This window comes from Hevea brasiliensis, chromosome 8, assembly GCF_030052815.1.
Source record: "Hevea brasiliensis isolate MT/VB/25A 57/8 chromosome 8, ASM3005281v1, whole genome shotgun sequence".
Lineage (NCBI taxonomy): Eukaryota > Viridiplantae > Streptophyta > Magnoliopsida > Malpighiales > Euphorbiaceae > Hevea > Hevea brasiliensis.
The window spans coordinates 15,792,139-15,811,705 of NC_079500.1; the positions used below are offsets into that span (position 1 = coordinate 15,792,139).

Here is a 19,567-nt window from a genome sequence, read left to right on the forward strand (position 1 = left end):
ATGTTAGATCTCATTGTTTCATGCATAATGAAAAGTATCTTTCAATTTAAATTTTTCCCTAGCGTAAGCAATTTTAAGTCGGATAAATTTTAATAACTGTCCTTGAACTTATATAGTTGTAACACTACCGTCCTTTAGCTTTAAAATGTAACATAAAACCCCCTAAACTTTTAAATTTTGCAAAAAAAAATCCCTCTGACTTTCAATTACTGATTTTTTAATTAGAAATTGATGTGAACAACTCCCGCATTGCGCTTAGTCAATATTTCTCTCTCCTCTCTTATGCAAAGTATAAAATGATTCACTCTACAAGTGAAAAATTAGTCTGTCTACAGAGAAAAGAAATATTCAATTTACACATGGCTTGAGAGAGAAAAGAGAACTACTGACTAAGCTCTATACTGGAACTATTCAGGTCAATTTCTAACTAAAAAACTGATAATTGAAGGGTAGAGGAATTTTACTGTGTAAAATTTAAAAGTTGATGGGTTTTATGTTACATTTTGAAGTTAAGGGACTGTAATATTACAATTAGATAAGTTCAGGGACAGTTGTCAAAATTTATCCATCTAAAGTCCTAAAGAAATCATGGTGACCTTAACTTAAATCTAGATTTCTATTAAATAAAACCAAAAATATTATACACATGAACTAATTAGTTCAAATTAAAAGTTTACCAAAATTTTAGCACGAATATAGCTTTGTGCTACCTCCTGTTTTCATGAATATTTATAAAAGTTATTCTTTTTTTTTTGTTGAAGCAACATCACTTCTCATATTCATATCAGTGAAGTTTCATTTGTAACAATATTAAACTTCATTAAGAGTATAAATATTGATCCTCATTCCATTAATTTAGTACACTAAGTACTTAATTATAAAATTTACTAATGACTTGTTGTTGCCCTTTAAACTTTATTTAGTAATAATATTATAAAGTAGGGTCCATTATTAGTAAATTTAATGAAATATTCTTAATTCTAATTCAGTACATGTACTTTTGATCATAACTCTCGAGAACCCTTTTTGTTAAAGGATCTGCTACTAGATTATTACAAGATTTAATATAAACAATGATAATAACATCATCAGAGGATCATTGTCTCACATATTCATGTCTATCATAATGTAAAGAAATAAAGGGCATTGGTTGTGGCTACAACTTAATATCCAGTAATAAGTTGCTTAGCCATTCTGCTTCTTTATATGCAGCTGCCAAAGCTATAAATTCATATTCCATTATAGAATGAGTTGTATAAGTTTATTTTTTTAATGCCTAAGAAAGAGCACCTCCACCCAAGGTGAACACGTAATCGAAGATTGACTTATTATCCTTAGCACTAGTTATCCAACTAACATTTGTGTAACCCTAGGATCTCTACCATATTTTTTTCACTAGTCTACCATATATTCATATGTTTATAACATGAATTACATGAATAATTCATAGTCTATATATGTATCTTATTTGGAGAAACAAATTGCTTCACAACTTGTTTAAAATGAGAGCCTCCAAAAAATAAGAACCAAGCTAAACTTTCACATACACAAATGTACACTCATTTGTCCTTTTATCACTCTTTACAAATGACTTGTAAGACTCTTATATTTACTACTCAAAGTGTACCAAACTTTTGGCCAATAAATTCATCTCTTCATGCATGTATCTATTAATAAGAATTATATCTCTTCATTCAGTTATATCTTTTGGTCAATGGATACAACTCTTTGCATGAATACAACTCTTTATATGGTTTTAACACAATTGAAAATTTATCATAGAATAATCCATAGTTTATAGTTCCTTTTAAATATGCAAAAACCCTTGAAATTTCTTTCTAAGGTTCAATACTAGGATTGCAAGTATATCTTGATAATTTACACACTACAAAAGCAATATTAGGTCTGCTGCAATGCATAGCATACATTAAGTTACCAATAGCACTAGCATGTTTAATTTAAGCAATTATTTTACCAAAAGTTTCAGTTAATTTACAATAAATATCATATAAATTATTGGCTTCCCTCAATATAATGAGATTTGATAAAAAGTAACGCGCCCACTATGTTTTTGCTGGATAGTTTAGGCAGATCCCTCAAAGATAACAACCAAAATAGAATTCTAGACAAAAATTTTAGAATTCTCTCAAGAATGAATCAAAGAATAATAATGTTAATTACAGGTAGAAATGAAGAGAAAGATAAAAGAGAAAAGTTAATAGATTTCTATTCTAAGTTGCTATTTATAAATCATTTGCACATCTTCAAACATATACAATAGTTCACTTTATATCTATTAGAATAATTACATATGTTCACTTATATCTTTTAGAATAGATACAACAATTCACTACGTATTTCTTAGAATAATTACATTTATTCACTTATACCTTTTATAACAGTTATAACCATTCACTTTGTATCTCTTAGAACAATTATATCTATTCACTTATACCTCCTAGAATAAATATAACTATTGGTAATAAGCAGTTTATTTTGATACCTTTTAATGAACAAAAATAACTCTTTCAATATGAAACAACTTTTCCTATCACTAATTATTTCTAACAATATCTCCCACTTTCTTAGTGATATATAAAATCAACATGAATTATGATTTATGCATATAAAATGTGTCCTTTGACTTATACACATAAATCTTATTAATTTCTTTAACACATTCACTGTGAATTTTACCATATTATAGCCTTGTATTTGTTTCAATTATAAGCATATCATCAACATAAAGATAAATTTACAAAAATCTTTTTCAATGCACAAGTATTTCTAAATTTGTTCAAGGAAAAAAGAATCTTTTGTGGTATGTTGTAATTTCTTTCTATAATTATTCTAATTATTATCCCTCCTACTTGCAATAATCTAAAAACTACCACTTTCAAATCCTTAAGCTGTGCAACAAGGATATGTAACACATGGAATTGATCCATAACAGACAAATTATAAACCATTTGGAATTCAAATGTTTTATGATGAGAAATTATCCACGCCTTGGTTTTTCTGTATTGTATTTGAACTCCAACGAATTTCAGATTTCCTTTGGAGACTTGACAAAGATAAACAGATCATGCAGCCTATCTAACAAGTTGTTGAGAATATAACTTTTGCATAGCAATTCATCTTCTTCACACTTTTTTTTATCTGCTTTCACTTGTTCAGAATCTTTCGATGTTGGTGACAAAATGGCAGGCAGACTTGGATCAAGTATATAAGAAATTAGTATGAATAGCATCTTGTCTTCCCAACGAGCATAATTTTTTCCATCAAAATGATCCAATTTTATGAACTCTTGACGCATCACAAAAACAACCTTCAAACTCCATTGCAATTAATACCTTAAAATTGTTGAGGTAGTGGGTGTAGAATAAGCTTAGAGGCATGATGAATTATTATCTTTAAGGTATTAATTGTCCCTATTAGATTACTACAAGGTTATAGCAATATACTTTTAGGATACAATAAAACTTGAAATCTACAAACAATAACTTCTAAAGATTTCCCTTAAAAACTTTTTATACAAACAGATTTTAGGCAGATTAAAAGAAGAAGAATAGAAAATAGAAGTAATACATTTAAATTGAAAAACTCATCCATATTTATAGAGAATAAAAAGTCATGAAACCTTTTCGATAGACACATTTGTCTATTTCTAACAGATACAACTGTTTATTTTAAATTAGTGCATATTCTAACAAATATGACTATATTCGTTTATTAACAGACATATCTGTTATGACACATCTCCTAACAGTCATAATTGTTTATGTATAATAGATATATTTGTTTATTAACAAATACATCTACTTGTTAACAAACACATATGTTTGTAATTTATTTATGAAAATTAAAAAAAAATAATTATTTTATTTCACATACATATGTGCCAAGTGCCACCATAGAATAATATATATATATATATATATATATATATATATATATATATATATATATATATATATATATATATATATATATATATATATTGCATTTTCATTCCACTTCTTTCCTTTCTTGTATTGTAATAATATGGTAAATATTTCTATCTTTATTATTTAACATACAAGCTATTTATAACAATTAATACTTTGAAATATGTAATCATTTATATTTTTGAGAAATGTCTTTCAAACAAAAATATGTGCAGTTTGATTAATCAAATTGGGAAATTCCATTTTCAAGCAAACCAAATATATATATTAATTAATTATGGATAAATTTTGACAACCATCCCTAAACTTATCTAGTATAACATTATAGTCCCTTAACTTAAAAATTGTAATATAAAACTCCTTCAACTTTTAAATTTTGCACAGTAAAATCTCTCTAACTTCTAATTATCGATTTTTAAGTTAGACATTGACCTGAACAGTTCTAGCGTAGAGCTTAGTCAATATTTCTCTTCTCTCTCAAGTTATGTGTAAATTGAATCATTTTTCTCACTATAAACAGAATGATTTTTCAGGTGCAGGGAGAATAATTTTACAATTTGAATAAGAGAGGAGAGAGAAATGTTGACTAAGAGTCATGCGGGAGCTATTCACATCAGTTTTCAACTAAAAAATCAATAATTGAAAGTTAGAGGGATTTTACCGTGCAGAATTTGAAAGTTAGGGGGTTTTATGTTACGTTTTAAAGTTTAAGCACTATAGTATTATAACCATATAAGTTCAGGGATAGTTATTGAAATTTACCCGTTAATTACTTATTAACTTGTTTTATATTTCTAACAAATTAATCTATTGATTTTTTTTATGCTTCTAAATGCTTTTTGTTAATTTTGTAGTAATTAATATGAATTCAAATCACTTCATTTTCTTGTATATTTAATTTGTATATCTTTTTATAGCGAGGAAGATTCAATACAATCCCAGCTTCTAAGGCCTGAAAAGCTTTTGGAAGGCTTTCTTGAAGTTGAAGACAAGGGAAGTAAGGCAGAGAGGAAACATGGTTTCAAGAATCAAGATGGTTCCAAGGTTCTTCCCTTCGAGTTTATATCTTTGGAAGCTTGCCTTGAAACCGCTTGCAGAAGCTTGGAAAATGAAGTAAAACAATCTTATTTTATAGCATGAGCTTTTCAAAAAAAAAGGAAAATAAAGCCTGAACTTTTATATAATTTGAACATTATCAACAACAGCTTATGATAAATTATTTAATGGCCATTGAATTTCCCCTGAATTTTATTCTGACCATAAAATTTCAATTTATTTTATTTTAGTCAATGAACTTTAATTTTGTTAAACAGGAAAATACACTGGAGCTAGGGGCTCGTCCAGCCTTAGACAAGCTTACTTCTTAGATCACTACTCTTAACCTGGAAAGAGTCTGCCAAATCAAGAGCCGCATGGTTGCAATAACTGGATGCGTTCAAAGAGTTTAGTAGTCTAATCAGTTACTTGCTCAACATATTTTGTAATATTAATTGCAATTAATTATATTAATTTGTAATTTATTAGGTTAGGGTTGAATTGAAGCACTTGCTAGATGATGATGGAGATATGGCTGAAATGTATCTAACCAACAAATTGTTTCAACAATACCTCGATTATTCTCCACTTCCTCTGCAAGTGAGGGAGATGACTCTCAGTATGAAGATGCTGATATACATGACAGGTTCCAAATAAACTCACTGCACCCTCTTTTTATTTCAGAAAAAGACGTTCAGAATAAACATCAATGAGTTTTAGTTCAATGGTACTGTGATCGTTCAGAGGAGTAGTTTATTTAATTCGAGTTCCAAACTGAGCTAATTATTTAATTTTGCATACATCAATGTTAGTTGATTTTATAAGTTTTGGGATTAAAATTTTAAATCAATATTAGTTGTTGAAGAAGTTAACTTTGGAATCACGTCAAAACTAACTTTGTAAGTTGTATTGAGAAATTAGTGTATATATACATATATATATATATATATATATATATATATATATATAAGTACATCATGGTAAGCAGTGGTACAATATACAATAACTACTTTAGCTATTGGGTACATGATATAGAGTTTGAGCTGACATATGATGCCGTAGGATAATCCTCATCACACCCCCTCAATTCAAACTGGAAATTGTTCGAATTGTTAATTTTGGACATGGAATCTTATGGCGTGATTGAGAGACAGCTTTTGTAAGAAGATCAGTAATTTGATCCTTACATGAAATGTATCGTACCTGTAATTGTTTCTTGGTGACCATGTCACGAACAAAGTGGAAGTCGACCTCTATGTGTTTGGTGCAAGCATGGAACACAGGATTGGCAGACAAATAAGTGGCCTAATATTGTCACACCATAGGTTTGGCATGGGCGATGATATAAAATGAATATCATCCAATAAAGATTATAACCAAGTGATTTCAGTGGTAGCAGCTCCAACAGCGTGGTACTCAGCTTCTATAGAAGATTTGGCTACCGTATTCTACTTCTTAGTGTTCCATGCAACTAAGTTTGTACCTATAGAAATAGTGTACCCAGTAGTTGATTTTTTGTCATCTAGATTGCTTACCTAATCGGCATCTACAAGACTACATAGGCATTGATATTTTGATGAGGAGACTTTGAAATAAAGAGACCATGATTTTGGGTACCTTTAAGATAGCGTAAAATATGCTTGACTGCTGCCCAATGTGATTCCCTTGGTGAGTGAAGATATTAAGAGACTTTATTAATAGCAAAAGAGAGATCCAGACGAGTCAAAGACAAGTATTGGAGGCCACCCACAATACTTCTGTACAATTGGGCATCATCAAATTGAGGACCATCATTAGCATAAAGTTTGGCATTGGTACACAGAGGCCTGGAAATTGGCTTGCACGCATCCATGTTAGCTCTTGTCAACAAATCAGTTATATATTTGGTTTGAGTGAGAAGTAGGTCACTATTAGTAAAAGTGGCTACTATGCCAAGAAAATAGTCAAGTGATCCCAAGTCCTTCAATTTGAAATCTTATTGCAACAAGGAAATAATACGAAGAAGGAAGTTCATGTCATTACCTGTTAGGAGTATGTCGTCCACATATACTGGACAACATGCTTAAGTTGGGCCATCTTTAAATTGGAAAAGAGCGGAATTAGCATTGGAAGGTCGAAAGTTGTGCTTCGTCAAAGCCTGCATGAGCTTGTGATACCGTTAGCGAAGGGCCTGTTTGAGTCCATAAAGGAACCATTTCAACTTACATTAATTAGTCTGCCTATCTTTGTTAATGAAACCTGGCGGTTGTTCCATGAAGACTGTAGCATCAATATCTCCATGTAAGAATGCATTTGATACATCAAGTTGCTTAATTGTCCAACCCCAGGACACAGCTAAAGAAAGAATCACTCAAATAGTAATGGGTTTAATAACTGGTGAGAATGTCTCATAAAAATCCAGGCCAGGGCAGTGATGGAAGCCCTTTACTACTAAACGAGCTATATATCAATTAATAGTGCCATCAGATTTTTGTTTGAATTGATATACCCACTTGCACCCAATTATATTGTGAGCATCACTTCTAGGAACAAGTTCCCATGTTCTATTTTGAACTAATGCTGTTACTTCATCGTCCATGGCCTCACGCCATTTAGGATCTGCTGCTGCCTTTGTAAAGCAAATTGGTGCCAAGGGCAAATCATGAATAGCCAAGAAGGTTTTGGGTTTGAGATGTCCAGTTTGAGCACGCATTATCATTGGGTGAATTTTGGGGGTTGTGGTTATGGGAAGAGGGACGAGATGGTTACTGGTTGGTTGTGTTTAAAGAGGGAAATTCGGTACAATCAATTACGAGTTGTAGCCCTTTGAATGTGGATAAAAGTGTGGTTGTAGGTGGACTTCTTGTGATAAGATTGAGTCGGTGAGGTGATGGAGAAATGGGACTGTTTGGGATAGCATGGTTAATTGGATGAGTGTCGTGTTGGCTTGGGATAAAGAAAGTTTATCATCAGATGAAGTGTTGGGTGAGGAAGGTGAGTTACAAACTAGTCTTGGTGTTTGAGGAAGACTTTGGGTGGACATGTGGCTTGAACTTTGGGTGGTTAGGTGGCATGGAGATTGGGTGGCTAGATGGCATGGACTTTGGGTGGAAAGTTGACGTGGTGTAGTAGGCAAGGGATTTTGGCTAGGAGTTGACAAATGTGTAGGTAAAGGGCCCAAAATACTTTTTTGGTTCTGATTGGGTAAGACATGAGTTGAAACATCTTGCATGGTTTTCATGGCTTCAATGGAAGGTGGTGATAATTGAGGAAATGGTGGTAAAGCCATAGGGCCATCACCAGCAACTGAGAACATTGATCCAAGGAAGAATTCACATCACTGCCATGAAAGGGAAAAACCTGCTCAAAAAACACAACATGACATGAGACATAAATTTTTCCAATAAAAGAATCCAAGCAAAAATAACCCTTGTGTAATTTGCTATATCCCAAAAAAATACATGGTGTTGATTTGGGTTCCAATTTATGCTTAGTGTACGATTTCAACCATGGATAACAAAGTGAACCAAATACCTTTAAAACCTCATAATTCAGTTTCTGATGAAATAAAATTTCAAAGGGTGTAGAATTAGTGTGATGTATGGAGGGTAATATATTGATGGTGTAAACAGCTATATCGAAGGCATAGGTCCAATACTTTAATGGGACAGAGGCATGGTGAAGTAAAGCTCGTCCTGTTTCAACAACATGATGATGTTTTCGTTTTGCACAACCATTTTGTTCTGTGGTATGTGGACAAAAAATTCTTTGTATGATTCCATTTTCTTTTAAATGTTTAGTGAGAGTCTAAAATTCACCACGCCAGTTTGCTTGGAAACTTTTTATTGGCAAATCAAAGTATTTTTCTATAATGTGACGAAATTGGATAAAAATGTTCAAAACATCAGCTTATATTTTAAAAAATATATCCAACTATACTTGCTGAAATGATCATAAAAGATGACATAATACTGAAAACCATCTACAGACTCAACAGGAGAAGGACCGAGCAGATTAATTCTAATGGTTGAGATACAGTAGACTGAGAGTCAGGAAATGGAAGCATATGAATTTTGCTAACATCGCAAGCATTGCATGGAATTGAAAAAGTCTTATTACTATTATTGAATGACAACTTATCATGAGAAAGAACTCGATGAACTGTTCTATTATTGGCATGTCCTAAGCGAGCATGCCAAGTAGAGAATTCAGCAAGATTGGCAGAAGGCAAAACAGCAGTTGTTGGTCGAAGAGGTATGGTGTAGAGACCATCTTTACTTTAGCCTTGGAAGAGAATCTTGTTCGTGCAGATATCCTTGATGACAAATTTATCAGGGAAAAATTAAACATGATTTTGGTTAGTAAGTGCATGAATAGATAAAAGATTAGGAGAAATTGACGGAAAACATAAAATATCAGTAAAAGAAAGAGACAAAGTATCTGTAGTCATGGAAGAGGAGCCTTTATGACTAATTGGAATAGAATTACCATTGCCAAGGATTATTGAACTAGGACCATGATAAGACTGAGGAATTTGAATGTTGCGATGGTCTGTAGTGATGTGATAATTCACTTCAGAATCTATTGTCCAAGGTTGCATTGGATTGTTAGCTGCAGAGGCATAATTGGAGATCGGTTAGTTGGTAGCGTTGGATGAAGTTTTTGGTGATGGACATTGTTTAGCTATATGACCGTGACCTTGACAATTGTAGCAGATGATATTGGAATAGGGAGATCCAGACGTAAGAGATGAATTGAAGGGTGGACGTCCATCGCAACCACAACGATTGGATCAAGAACCTCGATTGCCACTAAACTGTGTGGCAACTTGAGCGGTGGGCCGAATGGCCCTATTAATTGATAGTGATTCCATCGTTTCTTCACTCAACAATAGAGCATATAGGTCATCATACAGAATGGAGCTGTTGCGAGCTTCAATAGCTCGTGTGAAAGGTCTATACTCAGATCCAAGTGTTTCAAGAACATCACCAACAAGAGCTTCTTCAGAAATTGGACATTGTAAGGCTGTTAATTAATCAAAAATAGACTTGGCTCTTTTCATATAGACATCAATGGAGTCAGATCCCTTTGTTAAATGTTTCAACTGCTTGTGTAATCGCTGAACTTGAGTGCGAGAACCGGCAGAGAAAATAGTAGTTAGTTTATTCCATACATCTTTAACTGTTGTAAGACCTATGAGTTGAGGGAGAAGATTTTCAGATATGGAGCAAAAGAACCAGCTCATAATAAGTTGGTGTTGCCGAAACCATGTTTCATACTGTGGATTGGGATCACCACTATCGAGAGTCTTTGGAGGACAAACTGAATCAATAACGTGATCAGCTAAATTGTAGCTGTACAGGAGGGGCATAAGTTGAGCCATCCACAAAGAAAATTGCTGGAAATAAGCTTAATGGAGAGAAACTGGGTAGCATTTGGGAGGTACATATTGACGTTTTGAGAAGAAGAAGAGTTAGAAGGATGAGAAATTAAAGCTTGCGAGGTAGACATGCGTGAGCTGCTAGGCTACAGCTCTAACACCATGAAGAAGCTAACTTTGGAATCACGTCAAAACTAACTAAATAAGTTGTATTGAAAAATTAGTATATATATATATATATACAAGTACATGGTAAGCAGTGGTACAATGTACAACAACTACTTTAGCTATTGGGCACATGATATAGATAGAGTTTGATATAGATAGAGTTTGAGCTGACATATGATACCGGAGGATAATCCTTATCAGTTGTTTGCCAATTTGATGCAGTTGAATTTTTCTGATTGGATTGTATTAGAATGGTTCCTTCTGAAATCTTATTGGAAACCCATGGGGCTTCAACTAGCTACAAAGGAGATATCCAGAACAATGGCAGCCATGGAACTGATGCTAATTCTAAGATCAGGGACTTCAATGTGGGAGAGCTGGAAATGCTCTTGGAGGCATACTTTGAAGGAGCGAAAGCATAAAAATTACTAGAATAGAACATTGAATTCAAAAATTTTCTTCTAGGGTCTCATGTATCATATAATATTCATTATTTGCCTAATTGATTTAAATGTCCAATTGCATATTAAAACATCTTTTAATATGTATTAAGTTTAATATGCATTAAGATTTACATTTACCATTTAAGATTTTTGAATTAACAAATTAATTCATTAGAACCCTAGATTAATACAAGAATATGTGCACTAACATTTTGATGCACTGTAGATGTGATTGGTACTTTTGAGAAGCACTTAGGATCCCAAATGTTGTCTCTCTAGTTGTCCACACCAAAATCACCAATGGCAGCCCCTTGAATAGCTTCTCAAGTCTTGCTAACGAATTAGAAATTAGGGATTTACCTTTAGAGAGGTTGTGGATGTATATAGGATACTAGAAACAATTTCTAACAATTTTAATTCAAGAGAATACGGACAATTCTCTTTGAATTAATAGGAGATGAAGAAGAAGAGAGGAGAGGAGCTTTATGGGTGGCGACACACAATGAGAAAAATCAGAATATATTATTTTAGTTTTTATTCTTTCCCTTTTATAATTAGGTCATCACTCAAAACCCTTGCCACATGTCATTTTCTGATTGCATTTTAGTTTAATTGACCTAATCACATTAAGCCAAGTGTCAAAGCTATATTTAATCTTGACTTTGATCATCATGCATGATTGGAAGACAAAAGGCAAGCTTATATGGTGTCATGTGTAACCATCTCATGGTGCCATGTGTTACTATCTCACCCTGTGAAATGATCAAATTACCCTTGTGTTGTAATTTTAAGTTTTCAACCCAAAATAATTATTTCTCCTCTTTTAATCAATTTATATCAAATATAAATTAATTAATTAATATCTATTAATTAATTTCTCATAATTAAATTCATATTTAAACACTTTAAATATAAATTTAACTTATGCTATACATCCAATAACCTAGATTTAGTTTCAAGTTATGCTACAGGCTTTGCAATCTAATTACAAACTAAACATATTTAATTAATCAATTAAACTCTTTAATTAATTAATTAAATCACATTTAACTTGATGATTACTTGTGTATGTGTGTGACTCACTAGGCTCATCACTAATTGACAATGAGATATGATATCAACTCTTAATATTATCAGAACTTTTCCTTACCATAAATGATTTCTCTAAATCATTTTAGGCATCTCATAGACCATGATTAACACCTAGCATAGTATGCCATTGCCACCCAATCAGTAATAAGGAATCCCTTAAATGAACCTATAATCATATGTTATCATGCACTAGAATCTTTCTGTTACAAAATTTCAATTCGAGCTGAAGTCATGGTTTATGTCAAACCCTATTTGCTATGAATATTATATTCTCTTTTAATTCTAATTCTTGATTAAAAAGATTTTCTCATCAGAAACTTTTTTCTGATTAAATCTGTCTATCTTGACCAAGAACTTGAAACATCAAAAATAATTAAATGAACATAGGATTTTATCCCTATTTTACTTAGGGTAACAGATTCCATCTTAATCAACACCTACCTCCATATATAACTAGTAGGAGCCAACATATGCCTATATACCCATACACAATATAAGTATGAAAGCAGTATCAAACTCATACCACCTATATACAAGATAATTGTGCTATCTCAGGTCTAAAGATTATATGCACAGATATAATTTATGACAATGCATTGACAAGAGTAAACTCCACGTGATTGTCACAAGTGTCACTGGTTCGGCCTACTTATCATGCATAAGTGCCTATTATGTTTGTTATATGGCATGAGACTCACCATTCCATCTTATTTACATCTCACATAAATACATTGGGAACAAACATGAATACAATCTTTCTGGAAAAGTCATATCCTGTGTGAAGTATCCTCGATTGTGAATCAATTTATGATACTTTGTACTAGAAATACTGTAACTCGTATTCTTAACAACTTAAGAATAGAATTTCTAACAAAATATCAATGGACCTTTTCTATTACACATAAATATATTATGTAAACGGAAAAGTGAAATTGTCTTTTTATTAATAAAACATGTACAAGATACATACTAAATGATATGCTCTAAACAAACTTCAAACTGATGGCATACTAAAAGATACATACTACTAACATACTTTGTGCAAACTGATGGCACACTAAACAAACTATCCACAGTACGTCCTTGAGCATCAAACCTATATATAATATATATTTTTATATAAAAGAAAGGCATGTGGGACTGGGAACTATAGGGCTAAACTACCCTTAGGATTACCAACAGGCTTCATTTTAATGTTACTAGAGTCATCTCCAGAATTGGGGTCTCAATTTCGAATACTATTAGAGCCAATTGTACCCAAAAAAGAAAAAAAAAACTTACCCTAAAAGGTTTCCATCTGGAGTTTGTTTTTCTTTAATTCTAAATCAATTTTACTTTAGGATTCTCTAATAACGTGATTATGTGCTAATGGTGATTATTGATGTTGTTTTTGGAAGCTGAGGGAATATGTGGATGACACAGAGGACTACATAAATATAATGTTGGATGAGAAACAGAACCAGCTGCTGCAAATGGGGTGATGTTGACAACCGCAACATTTGCGTTGACAGTGTTTGTTGTTGTGACTGGTATTCTTGGGATGAATGTAAGAATCCATTTGTTCAAAATCGATGTGCAGGAACGGATGCCAAAATGGCTTTAGACTACTGGCAGCACCACTGCAGGGGTTATAGCATTGTCTGTGATGGCTATTGGCTGGTACAAGGTATATATAGACTAATTTAAGTCTCTATACTCTCCCTCAGGTCCAATTGAAAATTAATGTATACACTGAAAATATTGAAAAATAGTATTCAGGTATAAAAATTTAATTTTTTTAATTTTAAAAAAATAAAACTCATATATTTAGAACAAATGTATATGTGTACAGGGTGTATGGAATAATTTCTTAGGTCCTAGTAGCTAACTTTTGCTGCAAGAGAGATTATCCGATCCACACATATTTACTTCTCAGTACGTATGAGAAATAATCACCTTCAATTTCTTTTTTTTTTTGTAATTCACGAAGTTTATGAGCAAAACTATATATTAAGCTTATAAAATGATGTTTAAATCAACTAGTGAATGGCACAGCCTGCCTTGGTGCAGTAATATTATTCAGTTGATAGGTGTCAAATTTGAGTCTCACTTTTTTAATTTCACTATAAAAAAAAATCGATTAGTGAATGGCATGGACCGGGCTTGGTTTTATAAGCCCATAAAGCTATCCACATGCTGTTTTCTTGCAGATGTGACAGACCATTTTCGATAGAGTAAAAAGAATGCTTGGACTGAAGTGAAAAGAAGATGAGCCCATGGAAATCTCATCATCTATAAGCTCAGAAGAAAAACCAGTGGCTGTGGTTTGAGAGAGAGAAAGAAAGGGAGGGAAAGAAGAGGGTGTGTGTGTGTAATGGTTACAAATGAGTTCAATATCCCAAAGTGTATTGATGGCACTTGCTGTTACAGTGAACAAATTTGCTTCATCAAATGTTCATGCAGTTCAAAGAAAAGAAGCTAAAAGATCCTCTGCAACATCTCCTGCCTTTTCAAGAAGAGGAATCCTCTCATCTACTTTGGTTGCTGCTTATCCTGTCACCACTGACTCTAAAACTGAGCTTCTTAACAGTATGTGCGTCTACTATATATATTCTTTGTTCTTCATTTTATCTTTTCTCTACTGGTCACATTGGAGTTTGAATTCATAACCTCATAATCTTGAAAATGAATCAATATTATGCTTCTGCTATTTATTTTTTCTTGCTTTCACCATGTGTCTTTTTTGGGTTCTATAAGAGTTCAAACTTATCAGACCTTCTTTCAAGTGTTGGATGATTGAAGTTTTCTTTAAACTTGCCAGAATATTTAAAGAAATCAGAAGAAAACAAGGCCAAAAATGACAAGGAGGTAAAAGTTTAGTGATTGCTGCTAAATTTCTTGTATTTCATTTGCTTGATATGTCCCATTGAATATATGTTTTGTTTGTCAAAGAGATTGGATAGCTATTACAAGCGCAACTACAAGGATTACTTTGACTTTGTAGAAGGATCTTTAAGAGCAAAGAAAGAGCAAGACCTAACTGAATCAGAGAAGGGTATTCTTGGTTGGCTAAAGCGTAACAAATAACAAATATATATGTATAAATCTTTTGTACAAAAGCTTTTGGAATTTTGGTCTTTTTTAAGCCGCTTCCCTCATTCTATTAAATAAAAACTGCACTAAATGCACTATAAAGTTGTTGTGTTTTTTATGTTCCACGTTAGTTTGAAATAAAATGTTTGTATGGCACATAATACTTAGGCAAATTTTCTCTCTTTAAACTAACTTTTATAACAAAATTAAATTCGATATATGTTTTCTACAGAAATTTGTTTTAATGGCATTTGTAGGGCTTGTTTGGCACTGCTGTTGAGAAAATCATTTTTTTAAATATATTAGTTAGAGAGTGTTAAAATATAATTAAAAATTAAATTTGATCAGTTTAATCATAAGAATACTAAAATAATAAAACAGTTTTTTTCAAACAGTTTTTCTCAACAGCATCTAAAATGATACTTTTATTTAAAAAAACATTTTCAAGTTCTGAAATTCAATGCCAAAACAGGACTGTAATATAAAAATCTAAAATTTTTAACTAATTGGATGCTGATGAAATGCATGGACTAACTGCATCATGAACAGATAATCTAGCGAAACAAGCATTTGTCCGTATGAATAAAATAAGTTATTGTTATGAGACTAAAGAGTAATTAATCTAACCAATGAATTTTAATTGAAGCTGTCTTTAAAATCTTTGAGTCTTGAATTTGAGTTTTAATTAGAGTAAAATTATAAAAGTTTAGGCATGAAAGTGTGAAATATATATATATATATATTATTTCGACTGATATTCAAATACGAAACTTTATGATTTTAGAGATGACTTAATAGTAATAGATTTAGGGCTGAGCATTCGCTTCAAACCGAATTGAATCAAATAATCAAAACTGAATTAATCGAATTATTATATTTTAGAAATCAAACCGAACAAAATCAAATTATCGAAACTGAATTAATATAATTATTATATTTTAGAAATCAAATCAAATTGAACCACTTTATTTTGGTTTGATTCGATTCAAATAGATCGCTTATTTAGTTTTAATGAGTTTTTTTAATTTAGACTTAATTTTCAAATTATTTAATATGATTTTGACCTTGGTTTGAACCTAATAACAATTAATCAATGAAATTAAATAATTTATATATAAAAAATTATATATAATTCATAAATTTCCTCTAAAAATAAATCAATTTAAAAATAAATAAAGTAATTCGGTTCTGTTCAACTAATTTTTTCTCTTCAAAATCGAACTAAACTGAAATAATCAAAATTCTTAAAATACAAAATCAAACCAAATCCAATTACTGAATTAAGATGATTCAATTTAATTTATTTGATTCAAACTAAATAACGCTCACTCTAAATAGGCTAATGTTTATTATTATTTTTCTTTTTATCATTAGCTGCAAAAAGATTCATTGAAATGTACATAGGTGCATGAAGAATAATACAATAATATGAAATCGTTTATCCGTCTTTGGTTTAATTAAAACAAAAATATATAATCTTCATTAAAAATTTCTAATGAGCATCATTTGTTTTGGATTTTTCTTTATATATCTGATTCAAATTCAAAAGCTGCAATATCATTCGTTGGATATATTAAACTTTCATTTAGGCAATAATTTTAATTATTATTTTTTTTAACTCAAAAAGAAAAAAAATGGTGGGGAAGAGCAAAAATGGGCTCGTTTTGGTCCATTTATCAGTCCATGCTTAGTGGGAAAAGGTTTTTAGGCTTGTACTACACCACAGGCCCAACAAAAAAGCAGCGCAGATCCAAGAGCCCTTTTTTCCTTACACCAGAACAAAATATTATTTAATTCAATTCATGCATAATATAAATATATATTATTAATTTTAATATTATAATTAAATATAAAAATATATTTCATACATAAATTATTTTTTATAAAATAAACAAGCTTAAATTAAAGAGTTAATTTAATATTTTTAATATATTATAAAAATTATATATCATAAAATAAATATAAAAATTGTAAAAATACCCTTTACTGAATAGAAGGGATAAAGAAAGGTTTGGAAAAATTAAAAAAAAAAGATAATATAATTAAAATTTTATAAATTGTATAAGAATAAAAATAAAATGAGGATATAAAATCTTTAAACTATCGTAAAATGAGAATATAAAATCTTTAAACTATCCTAACTCATCAAAGTGATTATCTGAAAAGCTATGATAAAATAATAATTAAGAAAAGGTACTATGAGTCCTAGGATTCCTATATATTCCAATTTCTTCACACGTCTTTGAAAAATTATTTCATCTCTAAGCCTTGAGAAGAGAAATACCATAGGGAAAATCAGGCTCTATTTTTGTTTTTTGGTTAATGGGTAAATTATTTTTCAAATTTTTGGATTTTGTTAAAATTAACATACACTTTCTTGATTTAATGCTTTAATTTTAATATTTTAACTTCATCAAACTAAAGGTCCATTGATTATAACAAATGTTAGAATTAATAGTAAAAATTTTATAATAACATTAATTTTTTTATCTATAATATTAATATACAAGAGTAACATAAACAATTACAACTAATAATATATAAAAAAAAAGATATGGCAATAATTATTGTTATCATTTAAAAATAATTCACTAAATTTTTTGTTAATTTTTTAATAAATAATCAAAATACTCTTTAAAATAAATTATTTTTTATTATATTAAAATTAATATATATCTCTCAATTTTTAAAAATTAATAATTTAATCTTTATATTATAATTTCATTAAACTGAAAAGAAAATATAATATTTTAAATATGTTCAGTCTGGAGTCTTCCTTTAGCTCTTATGGACTGAAGCGTTATTCACCTCAAGATATCATGTTTCTAAAAATTAATCATATAATTATAAATAAAGAAATAGCACATTAAAATAATTTTAAAAGTAAAATAAATTTTTAAATATATTTTATAATACTGTTTTTAGTTATGAAAGGTATTTATATTTTTTTTTTAATTTTGAATTGTAAAAACAACTTCTATTATGGACAGATAAATGCATTTTTCATAATTTTTTTCTTATTTTTTTATTTTTTTATTAAAGATGAAAACTTAGTTTTCTTAGAAAATGAAAAATAAATAATAAAGAATTTTTTTTTCCATAAGTGAACAGCTTATATATTGTGAAAAATACACTCTCACAAAATAAAGAATATAAAATTTATAGTTCGGCATAAATCTAATCTACCAAACAAATTTACTATAAAAGGAAAAATAATTATAATCACTAATTATTTTTCTCACTCTTATAAGTCATTCAAACAAAACTCACAGAATTTAATAAATCTTTCCACTTTGTGAGCTCTCTATAATATAATATAATAACCAATCAACTATTTATTATATGTCACTAAAATCTAGTTTTTTTTAGAATTTTAATTATAAATTTCATAATTTAAATTCTACTAAATTTTCTATTTGATCTAATTTCCTAATTCTAATTTAATTTAGATTCTAATACTACAAATCTCTATGTAATTAATAAAGGTAAATTGAGAGATTAACTGAATCGAATTAAAAATGTTTATTTACTGATGAAAATGTAAAGTATAATGATTAGAAAAATTAAATACATTGAAAGCTAAATCAAACTACTGAAAAGCTTGCTAAAAATAAAGTTGTTTGTGATTATTGTTGGATTACAAGGGGCTTCATATTGCATCTTCTAGTCCTTTTATAATTGCTTTTGATGAATTCTTTATCACTAGCACCATTATTTCTGTTAAGTAGCTCAACGTAACTATCTAACATGATCATCACTCTTAAATTATAGAGAATGAATATGAATCTTGTTACGTAAAACTAAAATGTACATGCAAATATATAATATAAAAAAATATATATATATCTTGTTAAAATAAGGACGTAAATCTAAAAAGTACATGCAAATATATAATATAAAAAATATATATAAATCTTATTAAAATAAGGACCTAAATCTAAAATGTACATGCAAATACACAATATAAAAAAGAAAAATAATAAGAATTTGTGTTATTCGATCATAAAGTCTATTTTTATTGATGGAATGAGAAAAAAAATTCATTGTGATAGAAAAAAAGTAAAATACAATTACTCAAAACTCATAAATCTTAACCTAGTATGTTTCTCGAATATGTTACAATTTTACTGTAAATGGCAGAAAATACAATAATTATATTAGTCCATTTCGTGGAGGGTGTTGCTCGCACACTCCCTAATGAACCTAAGTCTATCAGTTTATGCTCTTCACTACTATAATATATCTCACTTTTTATTTCAATTAAATTATAAATATAAAAACTTTCAGATTGAGTTATAATTTGAGTTCACGGTGATATATCTAAAATTTATGCCACATTAAATAATAAATCTAAATTATAGATAACGAGTATGAATTTAGATTTTCAATCACTCATCACATGACCTTTTTTTTTATAAACTTAATGAAATTTAATACTCAAATCTATTGAA

General features: G+C 30.0%; 1 protein-coding gene, 1 long non-coding RNA gene and 1 pseudogene across 2 annotated transcripts; 2 read left to right on the forward strand and 1 right to left on the reverse strand.

The window, feature by feature from the left end:
* The window catches only part of LOC110645384 (magnesium transporter MRS2-3-like), a 38,106-nt pseudogene extending 23,867 nt beyond the window's left edge, over positions 1-14,239 (forward strand).
* On the reverse strand, positions 6,652-10,542 carry LOC131182310 (uncharacterized). Its single transcript, XR_009150610.1, has 2 exons — positions 9,450-10,542; positions 6,652-9,276 (listed from the first exon to the last, which is right to left on the reverse strand). It is a non-coding gene; the product is annotated as an uncharacterized LOC131182310 (long non-coding RNA).
* Positions 14,240-14,275: 36 nt separating the features above from the next.
* Positions 14,276-15,218, forward strand: LOC110645377 (uncharacterized). The gene is made up of 3 exons (XM_021798515.2): positions 14,276-14,612; positions 14,845-14,891; positions 14,976-15,218. The coding sequence occupies exons 1-3, from the start codon at positions 14,408-14,410 to the stop codon at positions 15,108-15,110; spliced, it is 387 nt and encodes a 128-aa protein (XP_021654207.1). The 5' UTR covers positions 14,276-14,407; the 3' UTR covers positions 15,111-15,218.
* The last annotated feature ends 4,349 nt before the right edge of the window (positions 15,219-19,567 follow it).